This window comes from Botryllus schlosseri, chromosome 5 (assembly GCF_051294905.1).
Source record: "Botryllus schlosseri isolate E-star chromosome 5, Bs_hap1, whole genome shotgun sequence".
NCBI classification, from domain to species: Eukaryota; Metazoa; Chordata; class Ascidiacea; order Stolidobranchia; family Styelidae; genus Botryllus; species Botryllus schlosseri.
Genome location: NC_137240.1, coordinates 19,150,173 through 19,175,296, shown reverse-complemented (window position 1 = coordinate 19,175,296; position 25,124 = coordinate 19,150,173). Strand labels below are relative to the sequence as shown.

Below are 25,124 nucleotides of genomic sequence, written 5' to 3'. Positions count from 1 at the left end.
TTATGACGTGGCCTACTCGACATTATATGTCTTGAGGTAGCCTATTATGCCTATTTAGTAAACGTATTTCGTAGTAAAAATCTCAACATTTGTTAGAAATGTGCTGGATAATACAGCCATTTTTCAGAATCGCGTCGCGGGCCGGATATTTGATGGCAGCAGGAGCGCCTTTCTACACCTTTGACTGCGCCAGTCCAAGATACACATATATTGCTTTCGATTGCTAGAAAGTTCACAAGGTGTTAAAACCGAATCGGTTCACAGAGTCCGAAAAAAAACTTTGGAGTAAAAAAGCCACTCCGCAAGATATCCGTTGCTTCCTATGGTATAGTAAGCGAGCCGATCAGGCTCAAACCCAATTCGATCTCGTATACAACATGTTTCCGAAACTCTTCGAAACTATGGAGAAGTGAATTTTAACAGTACTTCCTTGAATATCGCGCGGAGTTTTGAAATTATTTTGGCACTTGACCTTTATATTTCAGCGTAGTAATTAGGTTTTAACTTAACTCCACTCTTGAATTGCTGAATTTAGACTCCGCGCTCGATCGTTATATGCACGGGCGTCGATGGTGTAAAGGTTAGCATTGTTGCCTTCCAAGCAATAGATCTGGGTTCGATTCCCGGTCGACGCATACCCTTGTTTTTGAGATTCCTCATTTTCTTAGCGTCATGCGCTTCTTTCCACGTCGCCTGTATTGGTAAAATATGTATTCGAAGATTGTTTTGCTAAATTGTACATGTTTTATTTTTCATTTTTTAGGTCATCACTTTCGTTTGACTCCCAATTTACAGACTTTTTACTTCAAATTAGTGGTGTTGACCGAAAATAAAAACCTCGATTGAACCACGATTGTCCTATTTGGCATCATTTATGCCCCTTTCCACTCGAATCTATCCATTATCATAGCTGTAAAAGCTGTAAAGGAGGACGAAATGCCAAAAACGAGGACATTTAGGCGTCCTCGAAGAACATTTTCTAAAACCTGAATAAGGAGTATTTGTCGGAGGACGTATAACCCTCGATATCGCAATGTATTTCACCATCGGCGTCGGCCTCTTTTGAAACGAGAGAACCAAGCCTATCTGCTATAGTGGACAGTGGACAGGCAAGGTCTGTAATTCGACGCAAACCGCTCGAGCTGTGTGCCAGTTTAGGTCATACCATATGTGTTGTGTGAATTCAGAAAATAGCGAGATGTATTAGGAGTGAATCATGCCCAAAGACAAAAATCGTTTTCCATACGCCCGGTATACCTTGCAAGAATTCGGCAGTGTGACTAAAGTACTGATACGATCAGCAAGTTGTTGTTGTTGTTGTTTATTCAGCAAAAATTTGGGCCTTATCGCCGACGGCCTTTTGCACCACGGTCATTGAACATAGTACATATAAAGAGAGGAGGTAACACGAAATAACGAGTAATTGCAAAATGGAGTAGAAACAATCCGGTGACATATAGGCCTACGGCGGGTACAGAATAACATGAATTGATGACGCACGTACGAACATAACGAAATAAAACAACAGAATTAACAACACGTTAACACAAATTCACGACCTACGGCAGCGGTTCTCAACCGGGAAGCATTTCCAGGGGGTCCGCGAAGCCACTGAATTTACAAGATCGTTTTTAATCAAATTTGTATTTTTATAAATTAGGAAAATCACGAGGCAGTTTTTCTACATTAGCAGTAGAACCCACATCAACAGAATGGCCGCAAAAGATGAAATATTTTGCTGGGCAGACTCATTTTAGCTGCTAATTGCCAATATCCTACTGATGCAAATATTTTGCAGTTTTGTTGGGGATTGTGTAAAAAATAAATAGTTGCATTAGTAAGGTCAATCACTGTCACTTGGATATGTTTACAAAAATCCATTTTCTCCGGTGATATACATAACCACTTTTCCATAATAACTTCAAGATTGGCTGTTAGATAGAAATGAGCAGGCTTGACGTTAAATGCTCAATAAAAAAGTGTTCGGTGCCATAATTGGTGCGATCATGCCAAATTGTGTCGTCGGAAGCGTTACCCGTTAATATTACATTCGTCACCAACTTTCTTTGTCTAAATCTGTGGTTCTCAAACTGGGGGCGCATCCCCTTAGGGGGGCGTGAAAGAATCAGAAGGAGGGCACAAAGATGTGGTCAACTGAAAAGTATTTTCGCGCTTCGCGCGATTTACCTGCAGTTATTTGTTGTTGCTATGTGTTTAGCCCGAATTTCATATTGAAGACTTCTCTCATCAAGAAGCATAACCATCCATGCAATCAAACTATCCATTGGGTTTGCTAGCATTCTGTTTTTTTGTGTTATGGCAATAATGGGCGCGAGATTTTTCACTATCGTAAAGGGGCCATGTCTAAAAAAAATTGAGAACCACTGGTCTAAATGGATTTTCAGCATTCGTTCATATCAAATCGAAGGCGCAGATTTTCAATGCACGACCACGTATTTCAAGAAATGCAGTGGCAGAATTTGCATGGAAATAATAAAAGTCAACCCAATTTCTACATGAATAGTAGGTCATTTTGAAGAAAAGTCATTTTGTTGCTGTTTATGACTGGCCCTACAGTTATCATTGGCACAAGACAGATGATGATTGTGCGAATATTTAGCTAAATTTGATCTAAGACGTGGGGGGTCCGCGGGGGTCCGTAACGGCCCAAAAGGGGTCCGCAAAGACAAAAAGGTTGAGAACAACTGACCTACGGGATTATACGCGAATCAGTGGGCAAATCATCTGAACAGAGAGGCACTTTTAACTGAACACATTATTAAATAAGAAAATAACGATGAAAGTCATATTTCGGACAACTGATTAAAAAATGATGATCTGCAGTTTTGGGGTAGCGGCGGTAACAACACGCAGGAGAATCCATCATTCCAAGTTTCAACGAATGGTCATTAAAGCGGCAATGACCTGAATACAATCGAAATATAACACTATCATAAAGTCGACTACCATATCCAAGATCATCAAGTTAGAATGCGACAAACCTGCTCCTTAATTCGACCCCTGCAGAAAAGATATCTAGATCCCTGCCTCGTCATTGGGGTGGAAGCAAGGCTTCTCGGCCTTGATGAGAGAGAGAGAGAGAGAGTCAGTCTTTATTTTCATCCAACCAAAATACATAACACACGGCAGTGGTGATGGTACAGAAAATATGCTTGCACAGTATTCGGTATTAGATAGGAATGGTCGATAAGACCGTGAAGGTCATCTAGTCTGATCACACCAGCATCAAACAGTCTGGCTGTAAAAAAGGTTACAGTAGTTAAAAAAAATAAAATAGAAGAAAAATCAAGCGATGGTAGCAAATGATCAATGAAGCAATGTCTGGGCGAGGTAGAGCAACAGTGTTAGTGTAACGACAAGAGGTGACCATTGAGTCCATGAGCCTGTATCGTATACTACTTCATGTCGGAAGTGTTGTGACGTGTGAGTAATGTTTCAACCAGTGGTTGCACCAAGTCAGTCACAATTTTTAAGCCGGCTCTTTTACACAAAGTCATTGACTGTAATTCATATTTTTACGGGCTCTCTGATCTCATACTCTTTTATGGGACGTTGCTGTAGAACTATAGACTTTATCCTGTACCACTTGTTGTAACCCGGTTTGACGAGTTTTCGCAGGAGAAGCACTTGTATAGCAGCCACGACGCTGCTATAATCATGTTAGCCATGATCCTGATGGTCGTAAGCTAAGTAAGGTTTTTTGTAGTATTCAGTGATTCCCTATTTGAATACATGAAGAGCTTCTTGGAGGTACAGAACTTCAATATACAATTAAATAGTATATTCATATTGAAATGAACCCGAATATTTTCGGCTGACACTCGTCAGGGGTAATCGTCAGCAACTAGTAGAGAATTGGAAAGAACATTGTATATCAACAATCGTATCACAAAATATGACGTCACCAGCATGAAATTTCGAATGAGAGAGCGTTCAATGTACTATTTTTAGGTGATACACGAACTCCTTTTGTTGACAGAGTTTTGGTTGGTGTATTTTGATAAAAGTTGATTCCAAGGCACACAAATGGAATTGTGAACGGCCTCGACCTACGATTCGAAATCGGTCGTCTCGATAATTATTCGCACAAATCGGATTATCCAACAGATGTTTGCCGATGGCAGAATTAATTGCCTTTGATCGATCAGCATCAATCTTAAGTGGATGAGTTAAGGGTGAGCTTTTTTTTCACGCGATGTGAAAAGCTTCGACGCAACAAGGAAGGATCGGAAAAAAGTTGTATAATTTAATAATATGTTATTCCAATGAATTTTAAATAAGGTTACCATACGTCTTCTTTCAAAGGGATCTGTCCTCTTTGTTTGAGAATTTTGATTAAATATATGTGGACATGGGACTGAGATATAGGCAATCATCGGCCAAGTAACGGACCAACAGGTTATTCGGGACTTGAGCCCGACAGATGACCTTTTTTAGTCAGCCCACCCCAGAGTCGGGAAAAATTTACCATTTTTAAAGTATTTACTCCAGTATTGTAAGTCGGCAAATTTTGAAAAAGTGTTCTCTTTTCAAATTTTCAAAATATGGTAACCATATTTTAAAACAATGGAAAAATCTCCATCGAGCATATAATGGTGGATAAAGCATAAATTGTTCGATGCGCACTTTTGAACCCATATTTGCTGGGAAGGCAATAACACACACCTTTACAATAGTATTTCTTGACCGTTTTAGCGATGTTACCTTCAGCTTCGCTTAAATTAAAATGTAATGTAACGTACCCCTCCTGCACATGATCGAAACGCAATTTGTCTTGCCACCACCGAACGTTGATTTTGAGCCGCCATATGGTTTTCAGCGATATTACGCTGTAAACACAAGATTCACCAGCGAACACACTCTTTTCGAGTCGATTACGGAATTCACGAATGAGAGTCTTGTCTATATATTTCCTAACACGCATCAGTTGGGCTACCTGCGTACAGCGCGAAATTACTTGAAGACTTGAAGTAATAAATTTAAAGATTGTAGAATTTGTGTCGACCGTGAATCGAACCCAGATCTTTTGCTTGGAAGGCAACGATGCTAACCTTTACACCATCGACGCCCATATCAGTGTCGAGTCTAATCTAATCAGTGTTGCTCTTAGTGCGATTTCATCAGCTTTTTCGCTGCCTTGGATACCTTTATGGTCATGCATAGGAATCCAGGCCAGAAAGCCATCGCAATTTTCTTTTCATTTTGCACGTCAGGTCGGTACCTCTATCAGCGTCGCTAGTGTTCGTTAATGTTAGCATTGTGCGCTTTCAAGGAAATATCTCTAAGTTCAATTCCCGGTCGACACAAATTTTGAATCTGAAGCTTTTCTATTTTATTCACCCTAATCACCAATACACACTTCATCCAAGGTAGCCCATTGCTTTGCAATTTATTGCAACATCTGGTTACCAAAGTTTATTTTATCTTTCAAATACCTTGTTGCATCGAAATGTTTTCATATAAGCCACTCAAACCATGTAACGTGGTCATGTTTCTAGTATGCACGCTGGAGTAATTATGTGCCACGTGACATTTGGTAAACCGTTTTAAATCGACTTGACTCTACTATAGATGAGGTGAGTATCCGTGCTAAGCCAACTGCTCCGCGAGCGTCGATGGTGTAAAGGTTAGCATTGTTGCCTTCCAAGCAATAGATCTGGGTTCGATTCCCGGTCGACACAAATTCTACTATCTTCAAATTTATTGGAACTGCAAAATATTGCATTATGGCTTCTTTACGTTCGTTCCTCGTGAGGCATAATTCTCAGTTTATTAATTTGGTTAAAAATCGATTAGACCCTAGCCTAGCGTATGTGATATCAAGCCAGTGTTAAAGATATCAGTACCAAATCGCGATCACTTGCAACTTGGGATCGGGTGAAATAGCGTGCTGGGGGAGCGTCCGCTTTATTTATCATTAGGTCGTGGGTTCATGGTGTGAAGGTTAGCGTTGTTGCCTTCCAGGCAGTAGCAGTCTATAGCCGGTCGACACAGATGAACAAATGTCCCATTTCATTCCTCTTCGCCATCTCATCAGTGTACGCGGTGTCTTATAAAAGAAGTGGAAGTAGAAGTGGGCCGCGCTGGAAGTCGGCAGCTTCGGAATAGAAATGAAGAAAATTAGCCTGGTATAAATGACCATAGTAGTAGACAAACGCCACAAATATCGCAAACAGCAATTATGTCCTATTTCATATCCAATCACCACTGGATTTAGGATTGCGTCGGAAGGTTTGGATTTACACCACCTAAGACATTCAACTTTGGTCACGCCTGTGTAATTTTGTGCTTCCTGATGCTTAATTCCAAGGTTAGTAATGACTATAGGGTGATTTTTTTACCTAAAAAACGAAGATTGTGACCTAAAATACTGAATTTTGACTGAATTTGACCTAACGTATGCAAATTAGGTGTTTTCCCACAGAAAATATAAAAATTGTACTACTTTTCTTCATTTCTGGTTGGAACTGTCTGCCCTTACGAAGTAGATTGGCCTGAAAAAAAAACATTTCTGGCTTGAAAACTGACAAATTTTTGCATAAAAAAACTACTATTTTAACGGAATATGGCCCTTTGAAGAATTCCAGTAGTTACACCAGGTATTATGGTGAAAATAATTGAAATTTGTTGTAGTAGGCTACTTTCCTACATTCTCGGGTAGAAAGTGTCTGTCCTTACTAAGTAGCTTGCCAAGAATGGAGAAAGAACGTTCGAAAGCAGCAGTTGTTGGCTGGCAACACTGGTGGTGATACACCGTGTTGCTTCATTCTGACAATGTTGTCTACATCGCAATTTTTCATCATGCGCTTCTTGATATAAGAACCATGCAATGCCCAAGCAGTCTTGCTTCAGTTGGGATATTGCGGTACGTTGACCGTAACACCATGCCAACCTTTTCAGTGGTTCTCACACACGGGGACACGCCCCCCTTGGGGGCGTGAAAGCAACTGAAGGAGGCGCGAAGCTGCGGTCCATTGAAAAAGTTTTTCACGCTTCCCGCGATTTACCTCTAATTCATAGCCATTGCTGTGTGTATAGTCCAAATTTCATATTCAAGAATTCTCTCATCAACAGTTGTAACCTTCCATCATGCCATCAAACTATTCATTGGAATTGCCAGCATCATGGATGCATTTTGCGGTATGACGATAAGGGGGGAGCGAAAGTTTTCACTATCGTAAAGGGGAGCGTGTCTAAAAAAATTGAGAACCACTGACTTAGTTCTTTCATTTGATTGTTTATGATTCACAATGAGCAGACAATGGACCGTTTACAACGGTAGGCCTATAAAGTAGGCTACAAGCTGTAAAAGATCAAACGATAAGTTCACCGACGGTGCAAAATCTACGACACAAGCGAAATGCAGAGGTCAAAAAATTTTGACTTTGAAAACAATTTTGACAAATTTTGATCCAACGCTACAAATTTTACAAAATTTTGACAATTTTGACATGTCTAAAAAATCACCCTGGTAATGACTTTAATAGACGAGGTAGATCTCGGAATTGCTGAATTGAGTTTCTCCTCTATGTCGATCGCCGTGTCAGCGTCGATGGTGTAAAGGTTAGCATTGTTGCCTTCCAAGCAATAGATCTGGGTTCGATTCCCGGTCGACGCATATTTTGATTCTCAGTTAAGATTCATGCTGCTACCGTGACGGCAAAGTGCAATTCAAGACATTTTGATCGAAATGGAGAAATTTCTGGTAAACTCTGATAATTCCCACAAACGTGAAAAGAAAGTTCGTACAATTTATTTGGGTTTGATTTGACACTTTGCTGGCATATTATGGAAATATTATTTGACTATGATATTTCTTAACTCAATCTCCCTGCTTACACCATCTGGGTATGGTGAAAGTTAGCATTTTATCCGATTAATCTCTATGCTATTCCATCCTTTGCACATTGAATCTTCGTAACTAAATCACTGTGATTGCATGTTAGCGTTGGCTATACTAGTGTATTTCCAATCGTCCGAAATTATCTAAATAATTCATAACTTGTTGAAGAAATTTATTTTCGTAATATTAGTTTTTACCCTGTTACAAATAAATCTTTAACGGGCTTCACGTCCTGAACAGAAATATAAACAATGGTAATATATGTTTCAAGGTACCGCTTCAGATAATCCAACTTACGAACTTCCTTATGGCATCAGGAAATTACGCGATCGGACTAACGTTTACAATACCATATAAGGAATCTATGGTAAGAATAACGTCAGTGTATACTAGTTTTTACCCCTATCGTTAATAACCGTAAACATTAATTTAGTGCTCAAGAATGACGCACGATTTTGAAGCAAACCCATTTCTGAGAACATGCTGTATGATGTCATACAAATCGTTTTTATAGAAACAATACTTTTTCGTATCTTTGTACCCATCATACGTGACGATTGTAAATATATAGTCAACACTCTCGAGTCAAAGTTTTCATACGCAACTAGAAATCCCTAATTCATAAGTCAGATAGCATGATAAACGCTGGGTAGTGACTTCTCTAAGCAGCGATTTGGTACCTAGTAAATGGAATTCCCGATTGCAAGGTTATTGCATGAAAGAATGAAGCAATTAGCTTTGCTTCATGAAGACGCACAGATAGTACACAACAAAATATGATATGATGGAATTGGATAAATCTGTTTCATCGAAATTGGCAACATACGGGACATTGTGTGCGAAATGTTGGATTCACAAATATACGCGAACATAGCGGTTTTCATTTACTGTATTCGACAAGGTAAAATGTTTAGCATGCTGGGTTTAGTGATGATTAGTTGGAAACAATTATAGTCAGAATATACGGGCACGTGCATGGTTTTAGTATGCAAAGATTTTCGAGCGTACTTTAGATCGCTTTGCCTAATGCTCAGTTGTTTACACATACACTTTCACTCCATATCATGACGTTTGCTGTAGACATCATTGCATGGGTGACTGATTGCATAGCCACAACACGTTTAAAACTTCATCGCAGCGGTGCTCGCTTTCTTATACCAGCAGCTGCACTTTGAAATAGTATGCCACTAAGCAAGTCTAATTGAAAGGGTTGTTTGTGTCAATATCCTATGTCTCAGTGATTCAACACGTGATAAGTCATTAAAGCCGAACGGCTTTTGAGTAAAACGCGAGACATAGCGAATAAAATTGATTCTTCCGGGAAAACACTGAGCAGTGGGGGTTGATACTCGCAATGATTGTCATCATATGATCGAAATGGGATAATCTGAAGGATCCTCCATAGAGATCCACCGAGTTTTGTCACAACGCCAACTTGTAATATTATTGTGCGCGTCGCTATGAAAGCGGTTTGATGAGAATTTGGGGCACTTGTCGACAAGACAAGTGCTACATCGCTTTTTGTACTCTTACATTGTTTTCCGGCGATTATTAATCGAACACTCCAGTGTCGAGGACCTATTAGCGGATGGAATAGAAGATTATGTCGATGCGGGTTTGCCGAGTGGCGTATGAGTGAAGTGTCGATGTTTAAATCAGTTATTCAGAGATTGCAGACTGATTAATTATACGCAACACAGCATCAGTGTACGAATGTTCATTGTTTATGGAGCTAGATCAGCCTTTTCGTGTTCAGTGTTTCGGTGGTATAGGAAACAAGTGAAGAGGTGCGACACGAGCAAAATTTAGATATCAATATTCATCTAGAAAAGTACGGCAACTTCTCAAGTCGGCGGGCCACATATGGGGAAATGAAGTAGGCCTACTTGGCGGGCCAGATTCCTGAATCGATACATTAATCGCAGATTTATCCACCTATACAAGGAAGGAGTTGTATTTAATGTTGAAGTCAAAGACATCTGTGGTCGCTCAATAATTTCAACAAGTTGTTTGAACTCTGCCTACATGTCGGGCGTAGAAACATTTAGTAAAGACTTCACGTGAACGTCAGTTAGATTGTAACGCAGCTTTGTCTTGTTAATGTTCATGGCCGATAAAGTTTGCCCACAAATGTATGTAGAACTACGGGCCACATTATTGGAAAGTGCGATCGGAAATCCCGTTGCGGGCCGTATGTTGCCCGCCTCTGATCTAGAACTCGATAGATTGATCATGTGGGCATGAGGCCGAAAGAACTATAACGATTCCAGTTCCTCCTGAATGCTCATTTTTCATAATTTTCTAACAGGCTTCTAAACTCTTAAGTAGATTGGCGCCATTGCGTCTTACATGACCAAAGTATGCTATCAATCAACCGTTAGCTACTTAGGTTTCAGGAATTTTTGTTACTTATTTGCATTATTTTATTTTAGAAACAGTTACCAGTAAAATTTCACAACCGGAACATACAGATCGGAGCTCGAGATATCCTGTAACGCTGTCGAATATCTCGAATCTAAGATCAAAAGCATCGGTATGATGGAATCACATCAGCCGACAAAGCAGAAGAAATCTCGGTCTCTATTTGAGAAGATTTTCAAGAAGAAAAATACGGGAATAAAGGATTGCCCACCCTCGAAATGCAAGGAACCACGAAAACATGAACAGAAATGTGACGAGAATGGAGATGCAAAATCGCAGGCGACAGAACCTCCCGCGAAACATAAAGGTGCTGCAGGCGGCAAGCGCACGTGGCGAGAATTCAGATCGGCGATGTTTCGGCGTAAGAAGAAAAATCCTTGTACCGCGACGGAGGCGCCAATTTATGTTGAGTTAAGTCCGTCCTGCTCAACATTCATGCCTGACATTATTAGCCATGCTGTCAAAAAGCCTGAAATATCGCAAGTGGAACCGCATAAAAAATTAACGGACCAAACGTCTGCGCAATATCAAACAAATAAAGTAGAGCATAGTCACCCGCAAATCAAAGAATGTGACAGCAATGTCAAACTAGGTTGCTCCTCTCCAGATCTATTGATTCAGGAGCCCAAACGCAATCAAGATTCAGGAAACGTTGACGACATTGTTGAAGACATTGTTTACGACATAGTCGATTCAAAGCAGACGGTGTCGAAATATCAACGTCATAAAGGCCCGTACAAGGATAGCACAAGCTCGGAAATTCCCATTAACGAAAAATCTGAAATGAACAGTTTTAAGCAGCCTGAAAGTCCGACTACTACCAGCGAAGCCGAAGGCGACGTACCACCCGGCGTGTATGCAAAAATGTGCCGCAAAAGCAATCGCATGTTACAAACATTCAACCGGTCGGGGTCGAAGCGGCGATTGGATAGATCGTTTTTGCGATGGCACAGTATCGCCGATTTGCAATCGTATACGGGAAAATCGAGTCCTTATAAAAAGTGGAATAGGGCGGCCATGAAGACTCCAAATGAACAGAAGCTTGATAAATCGAGAAGTCTGCAAGACCTTCCTTCAAAGGTTGAAGATACCGACACAAAATCGACTGAGCGACTTGATCGCGAGAAGCCTAGGTTGGAGTCTGCAAAGATTTCAAAAGTACGGCCATCATTTGATAAAGCGTTGTCCAAATCTGAATATGATCTCCCTAATGTCCCTAATTCCCCAACGAGCAGAGGGATTTTGACATTTAAAAAGGTCAGATTATCAAATCTTGGTAACGGTAATCGGAATTCCAGGCCCCGGTCTGCTGTAATAATACCCGAACACTTTTCTATACCTCATGAACTCACTGCGCATATTACTTCATCTTACGCATTTGCGGAGAGCACTGGAGCACTGCACCCAGTGAGAACAAGCACTCCTATTAAAAATCAGCACAACGGGAATTTCGTATCCCCAAGTCCTATACCGGAATCTGATTCATCAGCCAACCAATACAGCGATTATTTCACAAGGCAAAAAAGCGCTTGTGGCACTATTGGCAGAACACACAGTTGTCAAGATAAATATGAAGCGCCCGTTGTGAAAAGACGCGATAGGCAGAGAGATTATGCAAGACCAAAGTCCTGCATTCAGGCAGACACGAACTGGTTCCCAGCCTGGTCAAAGACAAACGAATGTCAGTTGCCTAATTCGCGACGAACAACCGGGGTGTCTCGCAGCAGAAGTCGCGTTAGGAGCATTGCGAAAAGGTACAACCTGTCAACGTCGACAGAAAACCTGTCGAGTTCGCGGCTCGTCACGTGCAAAGCTAACAATTGGACTTGTGTCGACCTGGATATGAATTCAGAGTATTGTACAATGAAGTCGCTGCTCCCGGACGCTCTCACGCGGCCAAGCGAAGACCTGCCTTTGCATAGCCACGCACAAGTGTACCTTGATATGAACCAGAACATTGAAAATCGTACAGTCTCTCGCCCTATTGACAATATGAATGCAGACGCTCAATATTCATACCGAAATATCTCTCGACCCGCGTGTTATTCTAGTACAGGGCTGGCCAACCTTTTCAGCCAAAGGGCCACATTCGATTGACGAACTTTTGCGCGGGCCACTATCCGCGCGAAGCGCGAAATTTTTTTGAAGTTTATAGGTCAATAATATTGTCACTTGACTATATTGCGGGCCTGCAGTATATATCTGGGCTAAGTTTGCGAGGACTGGGCTATTCGGCGCATGGACATATCGATATCGAAAGCTGCGACCAACATGCGTCAATCATTTCGTGCCGAGGTCGACGGTCGCACCGAGGTCGACGGCCGAAGTCGACGGTCTTACTGCGAGCGCAAACGCAAGGTCGCATATGTTGAACGACACTTTGTCTCGTAATCGTGAATATAGTTAGACTCAATCTGATACATTAGGTGTTCTTCAATTTTCACAAAAGGGCAACAATATTAAAAACAAGAAATCGAGTGACAACATAATTATGGCGCTATTAAGCTTGTAGAAAATTTTTACCTCTGATAAATCTATCGAAAATTATTCTGCTATATTGTAGTGCACGAAGATATACCAATATGTGAATGGTTTATGGATCTGTCAATGAGTTCACAATATGTGCAATCCAGTTTTGATGAGATTAAAAATTTCGGAAATCAACTCGCGGGCCACTCAAAACCTTCTCGCGGGCCACATGTGGCCCGCGGGCCACGGGTTGGCCGGCCCTGTTCTAGTAGATACGGTCCTAGTTGGCCGTACTTTGAAACATCCAATTCAAATATGAATATCAAACGTCAGAAAGTGTTTTACGCACTGGATGTATGAAAAGGCTTAGTTGTGTATGTTGCCACTGATAACGATGCCATGAAACATCGATCGAACGGCTGGAAATATCACCGAATTCCTTGCAATGGCATGCTATCGATGTCTATGTAAGAATGGCCAATATGGCAATGAATTATTTTTACTAATTCGCGTAGTCAGATGTTTCTGGCATATATTGCAATCAAGTTTCAGCAAGCATAAATATAAATTGGAAAACATCTACAGCATCTTTCGTGTGTTCGTCGGATAACAACGCCATCGCATTCCAGTCTCTGGAAAAATATATCATCTGATGTCAATTCTTCCAGTACGGGTCCAGTGCGAGACGAGGAGGTTCATATATATATATAAAAAAAACAGCAGCGTTCCATCAGTCAACCGATTCCGGCGTGATTACAGCGGTTCAGTGAAGTGTGGTAAATACTTTACATTTGATCCGTATTCGATTTACCGCTACACTCGACATTGTCCCGTAGTTTCCATCGTGGCACACCTATATACCAGTGTTGGGATCAAGTCACTACCTTCGAGTCACGAGTCATTTCGAGTCATTGCACATTTTGACTCGAGTCAAGTCAAGTCAATCGATTTTCGAAAGTGACTCGAGTCAAGTCAAGTCACCCGATTTTTGGAGATGACTCGAGTCAAGTCGAGTCAAGTCAAGTCAAGTCACGAGTCAAGTCACAATTCAAGTCAAGTTGACTTTTCGAAGCATGAGGCATGATTACGTCATTGCATTTTGCTAGCTGTCTGAAATACAGATCGGGTGGTCCTTTATTCTGAGCCTATAAACGAATATAGAGTTAAATATATAACAAGAAGGCGCTTCATCGCTCACAGAACTGCTAAACTACGTAAGTAATTGTATAGACCTAGTTTATAGTTACCAGCCAAAATATAGAGAATAGAGAAACGAATTGATATAGATGCAATACATTAACCAATGCCATATTGATATGATACAATTCGAGCCTTCGCCAATGGTTGAGAAGTATATAAACTATATTCGAATTCAATTTCAATAAAACAAAAAGGTTTAGCCAAGCTAAGAACACAGAACAGAATGATATATTCTGCTATTAAATTACTTTACTACTACTTTACGACAACGTAAGGTAAGCTGTAAGCTTCGATCACTTCGTTCGTGGGAATTTAATTGTGAGAAAACAATGGAGGCTAAGTAAAACACGATCACACGGATTACACCAGCGTGTCGCGAACAATCCAAACATATGCAAGATACCTTGATTTTCATCGGCACCTATTACTTGATGACTTGAAATTGACTCGTGAATTTTGCTCCGAGTCACGAGTCAATCCACATTTCTGATACGCCGAGTCAAGTCAAGTCAAGTCATTTTAGCAAAGTGACTCGAGTCAAGTCAAGTCATACGAAAAAGGTGACTCGAGTCTGACTCGAGTCAAGTCATGACTCGAGCCATCCCAACACTGCTATATACATGGTTCTGAAAGGCGGTTCAGGACTATCAGAGGTAGTCAGTAAAGAAGTACTAACAGATCTAGGCTACTACTATATCAGAGTATTAGAGTAGGTTTCGCCAACTTGCACTGCTTACTCGAGTGGTGATGTGTTTCAGACTACCTGCTCTTCTACGCCAACAGCTTGTCGGCAATTCGACATTTTAGTTTTTACAAAGGATAAATTAGACCCGGACTAAGTTTGCATCACTTTCACCAGTGAAATTCTCATAAAATCAGCATGTAATAGCCCCCGCAGCATGATAGCAGAGTTTTTTTTTTCGAAAAGTAAACCTATATTTAGTGTCATTTCTCCATGTTTTAGTTGCGAAGATGCACGTTGCAGTTTCAAAAGTAAAATATCCACCCTCGGTTACCTGTTGCGAATGGGACTAATCATACGTTTTGAAAGTATTTATTGAAGTACTTTTCAAACATTTTATTTCCTATTTCGCTTGAAGTAGTTTTCACATGTCTTGGAAATCGCAACTTTTATTCGTAGAGTAATTGAGTAGAACTTTAAGGCGTTACTTCTACTTCTACTTGAGAATAGCAACGCTGACTACACTAACCTTATGCATAGATAGACACATACCAACACATAACACCAGGTGAAACGGTACCTTTGAGTTATTTTTCGGACACCAATCAGCTCAATTGAGTTTGGAGTTATATGATTCACTATGGCTGCGGAGTGGGCAATGGTGCATAGATATTAGATAGGGGCGGAGGGAAAAGATCAAATGTCAGCTCCAAATTTGTATTGACTGCATAGGACATCCGTGACGTTTAGGTGTTTCGCCGCACTTTGTTCGGCTCTTCCTTGGAAATCTCTATGGTACATGTCACTATCAGTGCCATTTTTCGAAATGCGATATTAATCCCTGTGGATGGCCAAATGGCCACGAATAAAGTTTTTAACCAAATACATTTGGGATCATTCTAATGAATAGAATCAAACCCCATTCCACGAAGCATGTATTTGTATATTCTGCCACTTGATTTTATCTACTAACGTAAAATGCTATCAGGCTACAAAATACAGCTGGTTACGCTTACTAATGTATATAGGAGAACTCAACAATACTACTGTTTAGGCCAGAGGTCTCAAACACGTGGCCCGCGAGACCATTTTTTGTGGCCCGCGACGGCACTTTGAAATTTCAAGTATTCAACAATATATTCAAGAGGCATATATCTTTTTTAGATATACCAAATTTAACTTCACGCTAAAACTACTATAAAAATCACTGAAATCTTAACAAACTTGGTGTTTGTTCTCTCTATCCATGTTATTATCGGTAGCCAGGAAGGTAGTAGTACGCTCTACAGCTGTAACACCAATGAAGTCTTCGCCGATTGGACATATTTATTCCAGGGGTTCTCAACCAGGGTCTGTAAACCCCATCGTGGTACGAAGCACCACATCAGGGTGTACGAGATGCATTGTGGAATTAGGCCTATATGCCGTGGAATGTGAATTGGCTTTTTGATTTTGAATACAGGTACAATCAGAAATAGTGTTGAAAATGGACCGGGGCTACGAAAAATCTTATTGGAAGCACAAGGGGTAGGATCGCTAAAAAGGTTAAGAAGCAATGCTATTACTATGGCTCAATGATGATTATATTTCAGTTGTTATTGATATGTTCCAATAATATTCGAAGGCAAAATCTAATGCTGATTCAATTTGACTTTGGCAATGACAGTAACAATGGCCTATACTTATCACGACTATATCAAAACCCGGATTAGGCTACATCGCTGAAATGCTCTGATATCAGTTCAATCTGCAGTAGATTTTAAAATATTCTACATAAAATTGTGGCACGTCAAAGGTTCACTAACTGCAATATCATAACCCGACAGTTTTACGATGTCATGATGCTTCCTCTCGCATGATGTCTAACTCATTAATAAAAACAATTATGGCAGGCACAAAAACAATTTTATTCAAATATTTGAAAATGTGATTTTTGTCCGTGTTAAGCGTGAATGAATAGTACAATAGGAAAATACATTTCCACGATGTTTGTGGAATGCCTGTTTGCAAGTTCCCGTGAAATGAGGCCTACTTGGAAATTATACATTGAATATCCCTATTATTGATGCTGCGGCCCGCGGCGTCATCAAAACTAGGAAATTGGCCCGCAAGCACATTTGAGTTTGAGACCTCTGGTTTAGGCTATTACAACTTTAGGGATTGACATTGCGCATTGACCCGGCTTCGAGTAAAGTAATTCGCCTGAAGCGTTTACTCTACTCATACAATCAATTGCTAAGCGCGCAGGCACTTGTGTACACAAATATAAATATCGCATATAATATGGATACCATATTGTTAGATCCGAAGAAGAAACCACTGAAGTTACAGAACTTATAGTAGCGGACGAAAATCCGGGTAACTTAAATAAGTTTAGGGGAAATATTGTTGTGCTGACTAGAATAAGGTCTAAAAGGGGACGAATTGCCAAAAAGGAGGACATTTGGACGTTCACGGAGAACATTTTCCATTTCACGAAAAAGGACGACAAGTCCTACTAAAGGGGGGCGGATGGTAACCCTCATACATATATTCATATACCCTTCCCTGGTTTCTAATTCCCACGTAATTGCCCCAATCTAAGATGAGGGTACAGGCGCAGACGAATCACCGATTTGCATATAATTGGCATATTTTAGATGAGACTTCTAGTATTGAGTTGAAACGGCATGATAAAACATACTTTATGGTTGAACATTACTCTCAGTGTACTCTGTACAATTTGCGTTGTATCCACTGCATTTGTTTACATACGCTATTTTCGTGAGAATTAGCCCAGGAACTATTGAAAGAGGGCATTAGGAAATATATACCAGGGTCGTCACCAAGTTAAAAGGCTCCGAGTTACAACTCAATCTCACTTTCATAGTTCTTAGTCGAGTCAAATCGAGTCATTTTCAATTCACCACCGAGTCAAGTCCGCGTCCAAGTCAGCGAGCAGAGGGTCAAGTCCCAGTCATGGTATTATGACTCGAGTCCGAGTCCAAGTCATTGTGTTGACTACTTAGTTTCCAGTTACCGTCTTGTTCAACACACTTTTTATAACTCTGTTTGGTGATATCACATGGTTCGCATTTCTAAGATACCAATTTTCCTTTTCTCACTTTTAGCAGTCTCTGTTCGTTTTTTCAAGTACTAATGGACTAAATCCCAATAGTGTGGTTACTTTACTATTCTTCGAAATGACAAGGAAATAACGGCCTTGTCCGTCTGAGTCTCGAGTCGTATGACTAGGTTCGGGTCATGCGTAATGACTCGAGTCAACGTCGAGTCAATACACAGATTGACTCGAGTCGAGTCGAGTTATTTCCGTATTTTGAGAAAATGATTCAAGTCAAGTCGTGTCATGAGAAAACGTGACTCCAGTCAAACTCAAGTCGAGTCATGATTCGAGTCATTACAACCCTGATAGTACCCCTTATTCAGGTTGAATTGATCTGATAATTTAGTCTCATCTGGATGTGACTCTATTTCTAATAGTAACTAGTAGAGATGGTGTGAACGTGGGCTGCACGTTCGCGTTCGGCGTGTGAGCCTCAAGAATTTGAAGGTTCGTGTTCGCTAACGAACCTTGATACTAAAATTAGTCCTTCAATGGGCTGGATCAACATTTTCAAGTAACAATGGACTTTTACGGTACAGCTGATTAAATAGACGGACAAACCTAAATTGCCCAGACTGAATCGATTTTGCATTAGTACTGCGTATTTAGCTGGTTTATTTATCAATCGTTTGAATACCATACAGCAGTTGCCTTCTAAACCTACACCGCCCCATTTGCTCTCAACGCCCCCCTATCGCCCAATTTTATTGCCTCCATGCTCGCAAACTCCCCCAGGGGGCGCTGGTGCGAACTTTGGGAACCACTGTCCTAACTGAAGCAAGACTGCGTGGGCATTGTATGGTTCTTATATCAAGAATATCATTATGAAAAATTGTGATGTAGACACCATTGTCAGAATGAAGCAACACCAGCAGTGTACGTACGAACAACTTCCGCGTTGTCAGCCAGCAACTGCTACTGTTGAACGTTCTTTCTCCATTCTTGGCAAGCTACTTAGTAAGGACAGACACTTTCTATCCGGGAATGTAGGAAAGTGTCTTTCGTTGTACTACAACATATTATAATTATTTCTATCATAATACGTGATGTAACTACTGGAATTCTTCATTGGACCAGATCAAGTTTTTCCATGAAATTTGTCCATTTTCGAGTCCAAAAAGTTTTTTCATGTCGTCAGCCTACCAGTAGAGCGATTAATCCACAAATCAAAAAGCGCTTGTGGAACCTTGAGCAGAGGACATGGTTGTCAAGATCAATATGATGCAGCCGCTGTGAAAAGGCGCGACAGGCAGAGAGATTATGCAAGACCAAACTCTTGCAATCAGTCCGATTTTACCTTGCTCCTAGCCTGGTCAAAGACTAACGAATATCAGTAGCCTAATTCTCGTCGAACAAGCGGAGTGTCTCGCAGCAGAAGTTGCGTTCGAAGCGTTGCGAAAAGGTACCACCTGTCAACTTCTTTACAAAGCTAACAATTGGACTTTTGTCGACCCTCGATATGAATTCAAATTATTGTACTATGAAGCCGCTGCTCGATGACGCTCTCACGCGGCCGAGTAAAGAAAGATCTCTCGACCGGCGTGTTACAGTAGTGCTCAGCTCAGATTCGGTTTCTACTTTGCAACGTCACGGTCAAACATGAATACCAAACGTCAGAAAGTATTTTACGCACTAAATATATGAGAGTAAAGGCTTGGATAAGTATGTTTCTACTGATGACAATACCATGAAAATGGTGAAATATCGATATAACAGCTGCAAATATCACCGAATTTCTTGCAATGACGAGTTATCGATGCTTGTTACGTCTATGCAAGAAAAGCCTTGAATTATTTTCACTATAGTTCGCATATATTTAGACGTTAATGGCATATATTGAAAATCAAGTTTCAGCAATCGCAAATATAAAACGGATGATATCTTCAGCATCTTTCGTGTGTTCGTCGGGATACAACTCCGTCGCATTCCAGTCTCTGAAAAAAATACATGTCATCTCCCCAGCAAACAGGAGATATCTTTTGAACATGTTAGGATATCTTTTAGGGATGGTGTGAACCTCTGGAAGGTTCAGGTTCTTGTGAACGCGAACCTGACAGGTTCTGTGTGAACGCGAACGTGAACCTCGTGACGTCACATGACGTCATATTGCTAATTCCAACCCTATATTCCAGGGAAGTCATAGCCTATATTAATGTACAGTTGTACACGATGCTAGCGACGACTCGGACCACATAATGCCTCAATGCTGAACTACATATTGGCGTTTTAAACGTCGCTAAATGTATCAACTGAGGCAATCAAATGATATGATAATCCCATAAAATCAATATCTTCCGTCGCTTTGACAACAATTTCGACGAGGACTTGCAGGGGAAAAATATTACCTCTTAACGGTCTAGGCCAGACCAGACAATGCATTCGGCGTCTGGGTATTGCTACATTTATATTGAGCAGAGTGTAAAACGGGTTTCTATACTTGCTGCCGACATTAACCCATGAACAAGTTATACAGCAGTAGCCAACATCCCAGTAAACCCACAGTAAACATATGAAGTCAAGATTGACCCCGTACGCCTGCTAGATTTTTGACATCAGAAAACGATATCAATCTCATTGATTGGTTGAATAAGCAGCATTCGCTGACTACATGTAGTGTATTTCGCTCTTGATGTTGTGTGCTTGCAGGTCAAGCTCACAACAGATAGTCACTAAATATCCACAAACGGAAAGCTGGATATTTCGAGCAAACTTTTGTAACAAAGCAAGTAAAATTTTTGAGATTGTCAGGGTGCATGCTCGTTTAGTGTTGATTTTTTATGCGGCCAGCCAGCGCCATGCATGGAGGGGCCCGCATGTGAAACGCAATAAATTTAGACCAAAGATGTTATAATGAAGTGAAAATTGTAGTATATGAAAAAGATTCACAGTGCAGAGCCTACCAAGGTTCTTTTGTGAACGTGAACCTCTAAATTTCCGAGGTTCACACACAGAACGCGAACATGAACCTCACGTTCACATACCATCCCTAAATCTTTTTCTTGTCCAGTTATGTCAGAATCATATATTAGTGCATACCTTGTGCTGGAATACAACTTAAATATTACTATTTTTGGACAAATTTTGTCGAATGCTGAAAATATATTTGGGACGAATCAAATTCGATTATTGTTTCATATTACGGTGGACTGGACTGGGTTTATGTACAGTAGGCTATATTGAATTTATACTCTCATAAGGCGATAAGTCACCATAAGTGTCACTACCGAAAGTTTCACCTAGTGTCACGCTGCTTGGTGCGATTTTGCAGGCCAAACTTCAATATCATATATATTTGCCGCATCATTGCGCTCCGTCACATCCGCTGCTTTCGGTGCTGAGCATTTAGCAAAAGCCTTCAACGAATTCGACTAAATAGCGTATTTGGTGTTACGTAGTCGAATTCTAACCCTAGTGGTGGTCGGATTCCCAAATTAGTCAACTGATTCCGGTGTGGTTAGAGCAGTGCGCTACAGTGTTTGAGCCATATTTGATTTACCAACACTCGAGATTGCTGTCTCGTTGTTTCCATCGTGGCAAACCATGCAGTAAACATGGCTCTGAAAGGTGCTATACAACGGTCAGAAGTGTTCAGTAAAGAATTACTACTTGTACTACTACTATACCTGGGCACTAATGCAGGCTTTCCTATACTTGCACTAATCGAGCGGTGATGTGTTTTAGACTACCTGCCAGTGTTGCGATGACTCCAATAACTTTTTTCGTATGACTTGTCTTGACTCAACTTGGTAAATATATGAATTGACTCGTGACTTGAAGCAAATTTACGAATCGATTTCAAGTCATCAAGTAATTGGTGTCGAAGAAATCGCTGTATCTTGCATATGTTCTGATTGTTCGCAATGCGCCGAATTGACCTGTGAGAGCGACTAATCATTCAATTATCGTGCATAGGACTGATCCTCCGCTGTTCTATAGCACAAATAAATTGACCTCAAACAAAATTATCGGAGCTTACAGCTGACGCTATCGTAAACTAGTAGTAATGTAATCTATAGGTACTAAATATCTATCTCTGTTCTGTAGACTGCTCAGTGCTCATTTGCTCATTATGCTCGACCCTCACCCTAACCAAACCTCTTGTTTGATTTCGATAGACTTCGAATATATTTTATAATTCTATAATACTCGCCAACCAATAGAGCAGGGCTTGAGTTCGATCTCGTGGATGTGTAGAACTAGGTGGGTAGTGTATTGAATGTTGAATCATATCAATTCATTTCAACTTTCTGAAGTTTCGTATTCTATTCTATATTTTGGATGATAATTATAATTATATGTTGTTGCCATGCCATTACTTACGTATAGTCTATCAATTCTACGTAGGCTATGCGTGATGGATATAACGCCCTCTTACATGTATATTAAACTCTATAGTCATTCCTCGATTCAAAATAAATGGCTAGTAAATCTGTATTTCAAACACCTAGCAAAATGCAATGACGTGATTACTGATTATGACTCGTTATTCGAAAAGGCAACTTGACTTGAATTGTGACTTGACGTGACTCGCATGACATCGAGACATTATTGAAAACAAATTCTGCCGCACAAATCTCAATGACTGCGATTTATCAGAATGTTAATCATTACAGAAGCTTACCAGTAACATTTCATCTCCTTCCATCATCCACTCAATTTTCGTCTTCCGTTTGCCGTCGTCCCAGGTCTGTATTTCAGTCAGTTTATCTTCACCCTCCCACACGACAGTGGTCTAAATGTAGATTCGTAGATAGGAGACACTTGACAGAGGATAGATATCAAAGTAAGGTCGTATGGGGCAATAAACAAAGTGTTCTTTCTCATTTTTCGTGCGCGGTCCTTTGGACAACTGTGATAGCAAGACGAGCATGCATCTATTTAAGTCGTAAGAATCAATCAAATTACAACATTTACATTTCCTGTTATTGAGTGACACCAGATATTCACATTATGAACAAGGAATGTAAGGCACACTGCACACTAAATATAATGTGGTCTCAAATTGAAGATAAAATTGGAAAACATATTTAGTTATCTGCAAGTTCCTTCAGAAAGCCACCGTACTCCATCTGGAATTAAATGATTTTTTTCTAGTAACACTCGTATGATATCTGCGATCCCGAGGCTGTACTCGCAGTCGCGCGACAATGCTTTTTATTCATTTGCGAAATTTCTGTTATTACCACAGGGTGGCCGTATGTCCTCTTTTAGGTGGATTTGTCCTGCTTTTCAGGAAATAAAAAGTGTCCTCCGAGAACGCTCAAATGTCATATTTTTTGGGATTTGAACCCTTTTTCTATAAAAATAAAAGTTAAAATGGATGCGATAATTGTGCCCCGACTTACAGAACGGCACGAGTGGTCGAATAAAGACCGAAAAATAAGTTCGAACGGGTCTTTCGGGAGCTGTATCGAAAAAACGACCTTTTTCAAAACTATTATCCGAACAAGCGGGTATTTGGGAATCGAATCCGCAAAATGACCTTTTTTTAAGTCAACCAAACAATATCGTGCGGAAAATTTCCAATTTACCTGATTTCTTCTCCGATATTATAGCTTTTGCAAATTGTATAACGTGGCCTCTTTTTCAGTTCTCAAAATATGGTAACCCTATTACTCTCAAGACACAGTCGAATTTAATGCGTAACTGAAAGCAGGAGCAATATGACTTATGAGTCTATATTATGTAATATATATTTTATATTGCACTGTGTAACCCTATCAATACAAAACAGCTCTTCGCCAAATGCGCAACAACTTGAATTGGATATTGGTGAGCTTAGTCACTAGTCTGTCCAGCGGCGATCAATTATATTGCAATATCGAAGGTTCCTGTTCAAACTAATCGAAGAAATTCAGAATGCGTGCCACTGAAAATCCGGTGTTGCACCAACATTTGACAATGTAATTAAACGCCGTGCATGCGTCATGTGAGTAACGAATTGAACTACGGACCATCAAGTGAAATTGCGTAACAATTCGGAAATACGACTGTATCAAGCAGATAATAATAATTAATAGCCTTAACACATGATTATGAACGCTAAAAGCGTGGGGGACTGCCATCGCATTGATTAGAGATTAGAGCGTATCGCGGATTGTAACGGTTGAATTCCTGCATTTCGCGATTGACGTTCGCAAAGTCACGAATGCGCAGGAACGAATTGCAATTCACCGGCATACATAATAACACACTCTAATAGAAAAGACTGTAGAACTAGAAGCTAAATCGCCCACGGAATATTTTGAACACTGGGGTGCGGCGCTTATGAAGGCAAATATATTTCAATTACGAGAAGAATAACGTATCTTTGGTCGTCTGATCGAGAGAGTAGAATATATACTTGGTGTTTTTCAGCAAGCAACGCGTCGAAATCGACATCTCGAACGAGATCGTGTCGCTTCGTCTAATCACTGATTACTGTTCGGTCAGTGAAGTAGGATTGATTTTTACATCTAAATAGGTCATCAGGTTGATCTGAAAAGCATCAATACGTTTTGCGAAATGGATATTCATCGTTATTATCACACCACGCAGGTTGATTATTTTTCTTGCGTCGGCAGTGCGCAAGCGAGCTTGCGCATGCGCACAGCTTAGGGGGAACAGTGAAAGACCTACGAAAAATCGAATAGTTGTCAGGGATTCGCCGATAACGATAAGGTCAATATTGCTGTTGTAAAATATCGGTGTCGGTGTAAATCCTCGAATATCGGTCACTAACACTGCACAAAGCATTAAATTCGATCACAAAGTTGTATATCGGCTTATTGCTTCGACACGTCTTGGTTTAAGGGTGCTGTATGCTACCGTCGATCCGCAAATAAGCTTCAGCCCTCATTCACTATCTAATATCAATACCTTGCATTTTCTACCATCCATTGCGGTCTCATCCGTCTCTTCTCCCAGAACGAAAAGCATATTGGAAGATCTGAATGTGCTTTGGGTGTTTAGCCGCACTTTGTCTGACCCTTCCTCGGAAATCTCTGTGGTAGGTGTCACCACCAGTCCCATTTTTCGAAGTGCGACGTTAACGCCTGTAAATGACCCGCGAATGAAGTTTTTATCCTAGTACGTTGCGGATCAGTGTAATCAATGAAACCTAACCGATCGTAGAATGCTATCATGTCACGCAGCATTATAGTTGCTTGTGCCTACGAAAAGTAGGCTATAACACAACTCAACGTAACTGCTTTTTATATAGTAGGCTATTCCATTATCCTGAGTATCCTTCTATGTTTCTAATTCACACGAAATTACCCAAATCTAAGAGAGGGCACAAAGGCGTAATTTAAAATATATTTGTACTATTATTGAGCAGAAACAGTCATATAACAGACTTTATGGTTGGGTCCGACTGCAGGTGTGCAATTTGCGTTCGTATCCAC

At 40.5% G+C, this 25,124-nt stretch overlaps 1 protein-coding gene, 1 long non-coding RNA gene and 3 other non-coding genes across 5 annotated transcripts in view; 4 read left to right on the top strand and 1 right to left on the bottom strand.

Moving 5' to 3' along the window:
• The window catches only part of LOC145439886 (uncharacterized), a 231,459-nt gene that overhangs the window by 132,573 nt on the left and 73,762 nt on the right, over nt 1-25,124 (bottom strand). The window lies entirely within an intron of this gene.
• On the top strand, nt 564-635 carry Trnag-ucc (transfer RNA glycine (anticodon UCC)). The gene has a single exon. It is a non-coding gene; the product is annotated as a tRNA-Gly (tRNA).
• Nucleotides 5,631-5,702, top strand: Trnag-ucc (transfer RNA glycine (anticodon UCC)). The gene has a single exon. It is a non-coding gene; the product is annotated as a tRNA-Gly (tRNA).
• Nucleotides 7,568-7,639, top strand: Trnag-ucc (transfer RNA glycine (anticodon UCC)). Its single transcript has one exon. It is a non-coding gene; the product is annotated as a tRNA-Gly (tRNA).
• Nucleotides 9,276-13,341, top strand: LOC145439836 (uncharacterized). The gene is made up of 2 exons (XM_080317474.1): nt 9,276-12,343; nt 13,031-13,341. Exons 1-2 carry the CDS (start codon nt 10,400-10,402, stop codon nt 13,112-13,114), a joined length of 2,028 nt encoding a protein of 675 aa, XP_080173600.1. The 5' UTR covers nt 9,276-10,399; the 3' UTR covers nt 13,115-13,341.

Bases quoted from the DNA above. Each gene is read 5' to 3' on its own strand.
- LOC145439836 (XM_080317474.1), top strand. From the start codon at position 10,400: ATGATGGAATCACATCAGCCGACAAAGCAGAAGAAATCTCGGTCTCTA. The intron at 12,344-13,030 runs CTGGCCAACCTT...TCTAGTAGATAC, and splicing joins CGTGTTATTCTAGTACAGGG to GGTCCTAGTTGGCCGTACTT.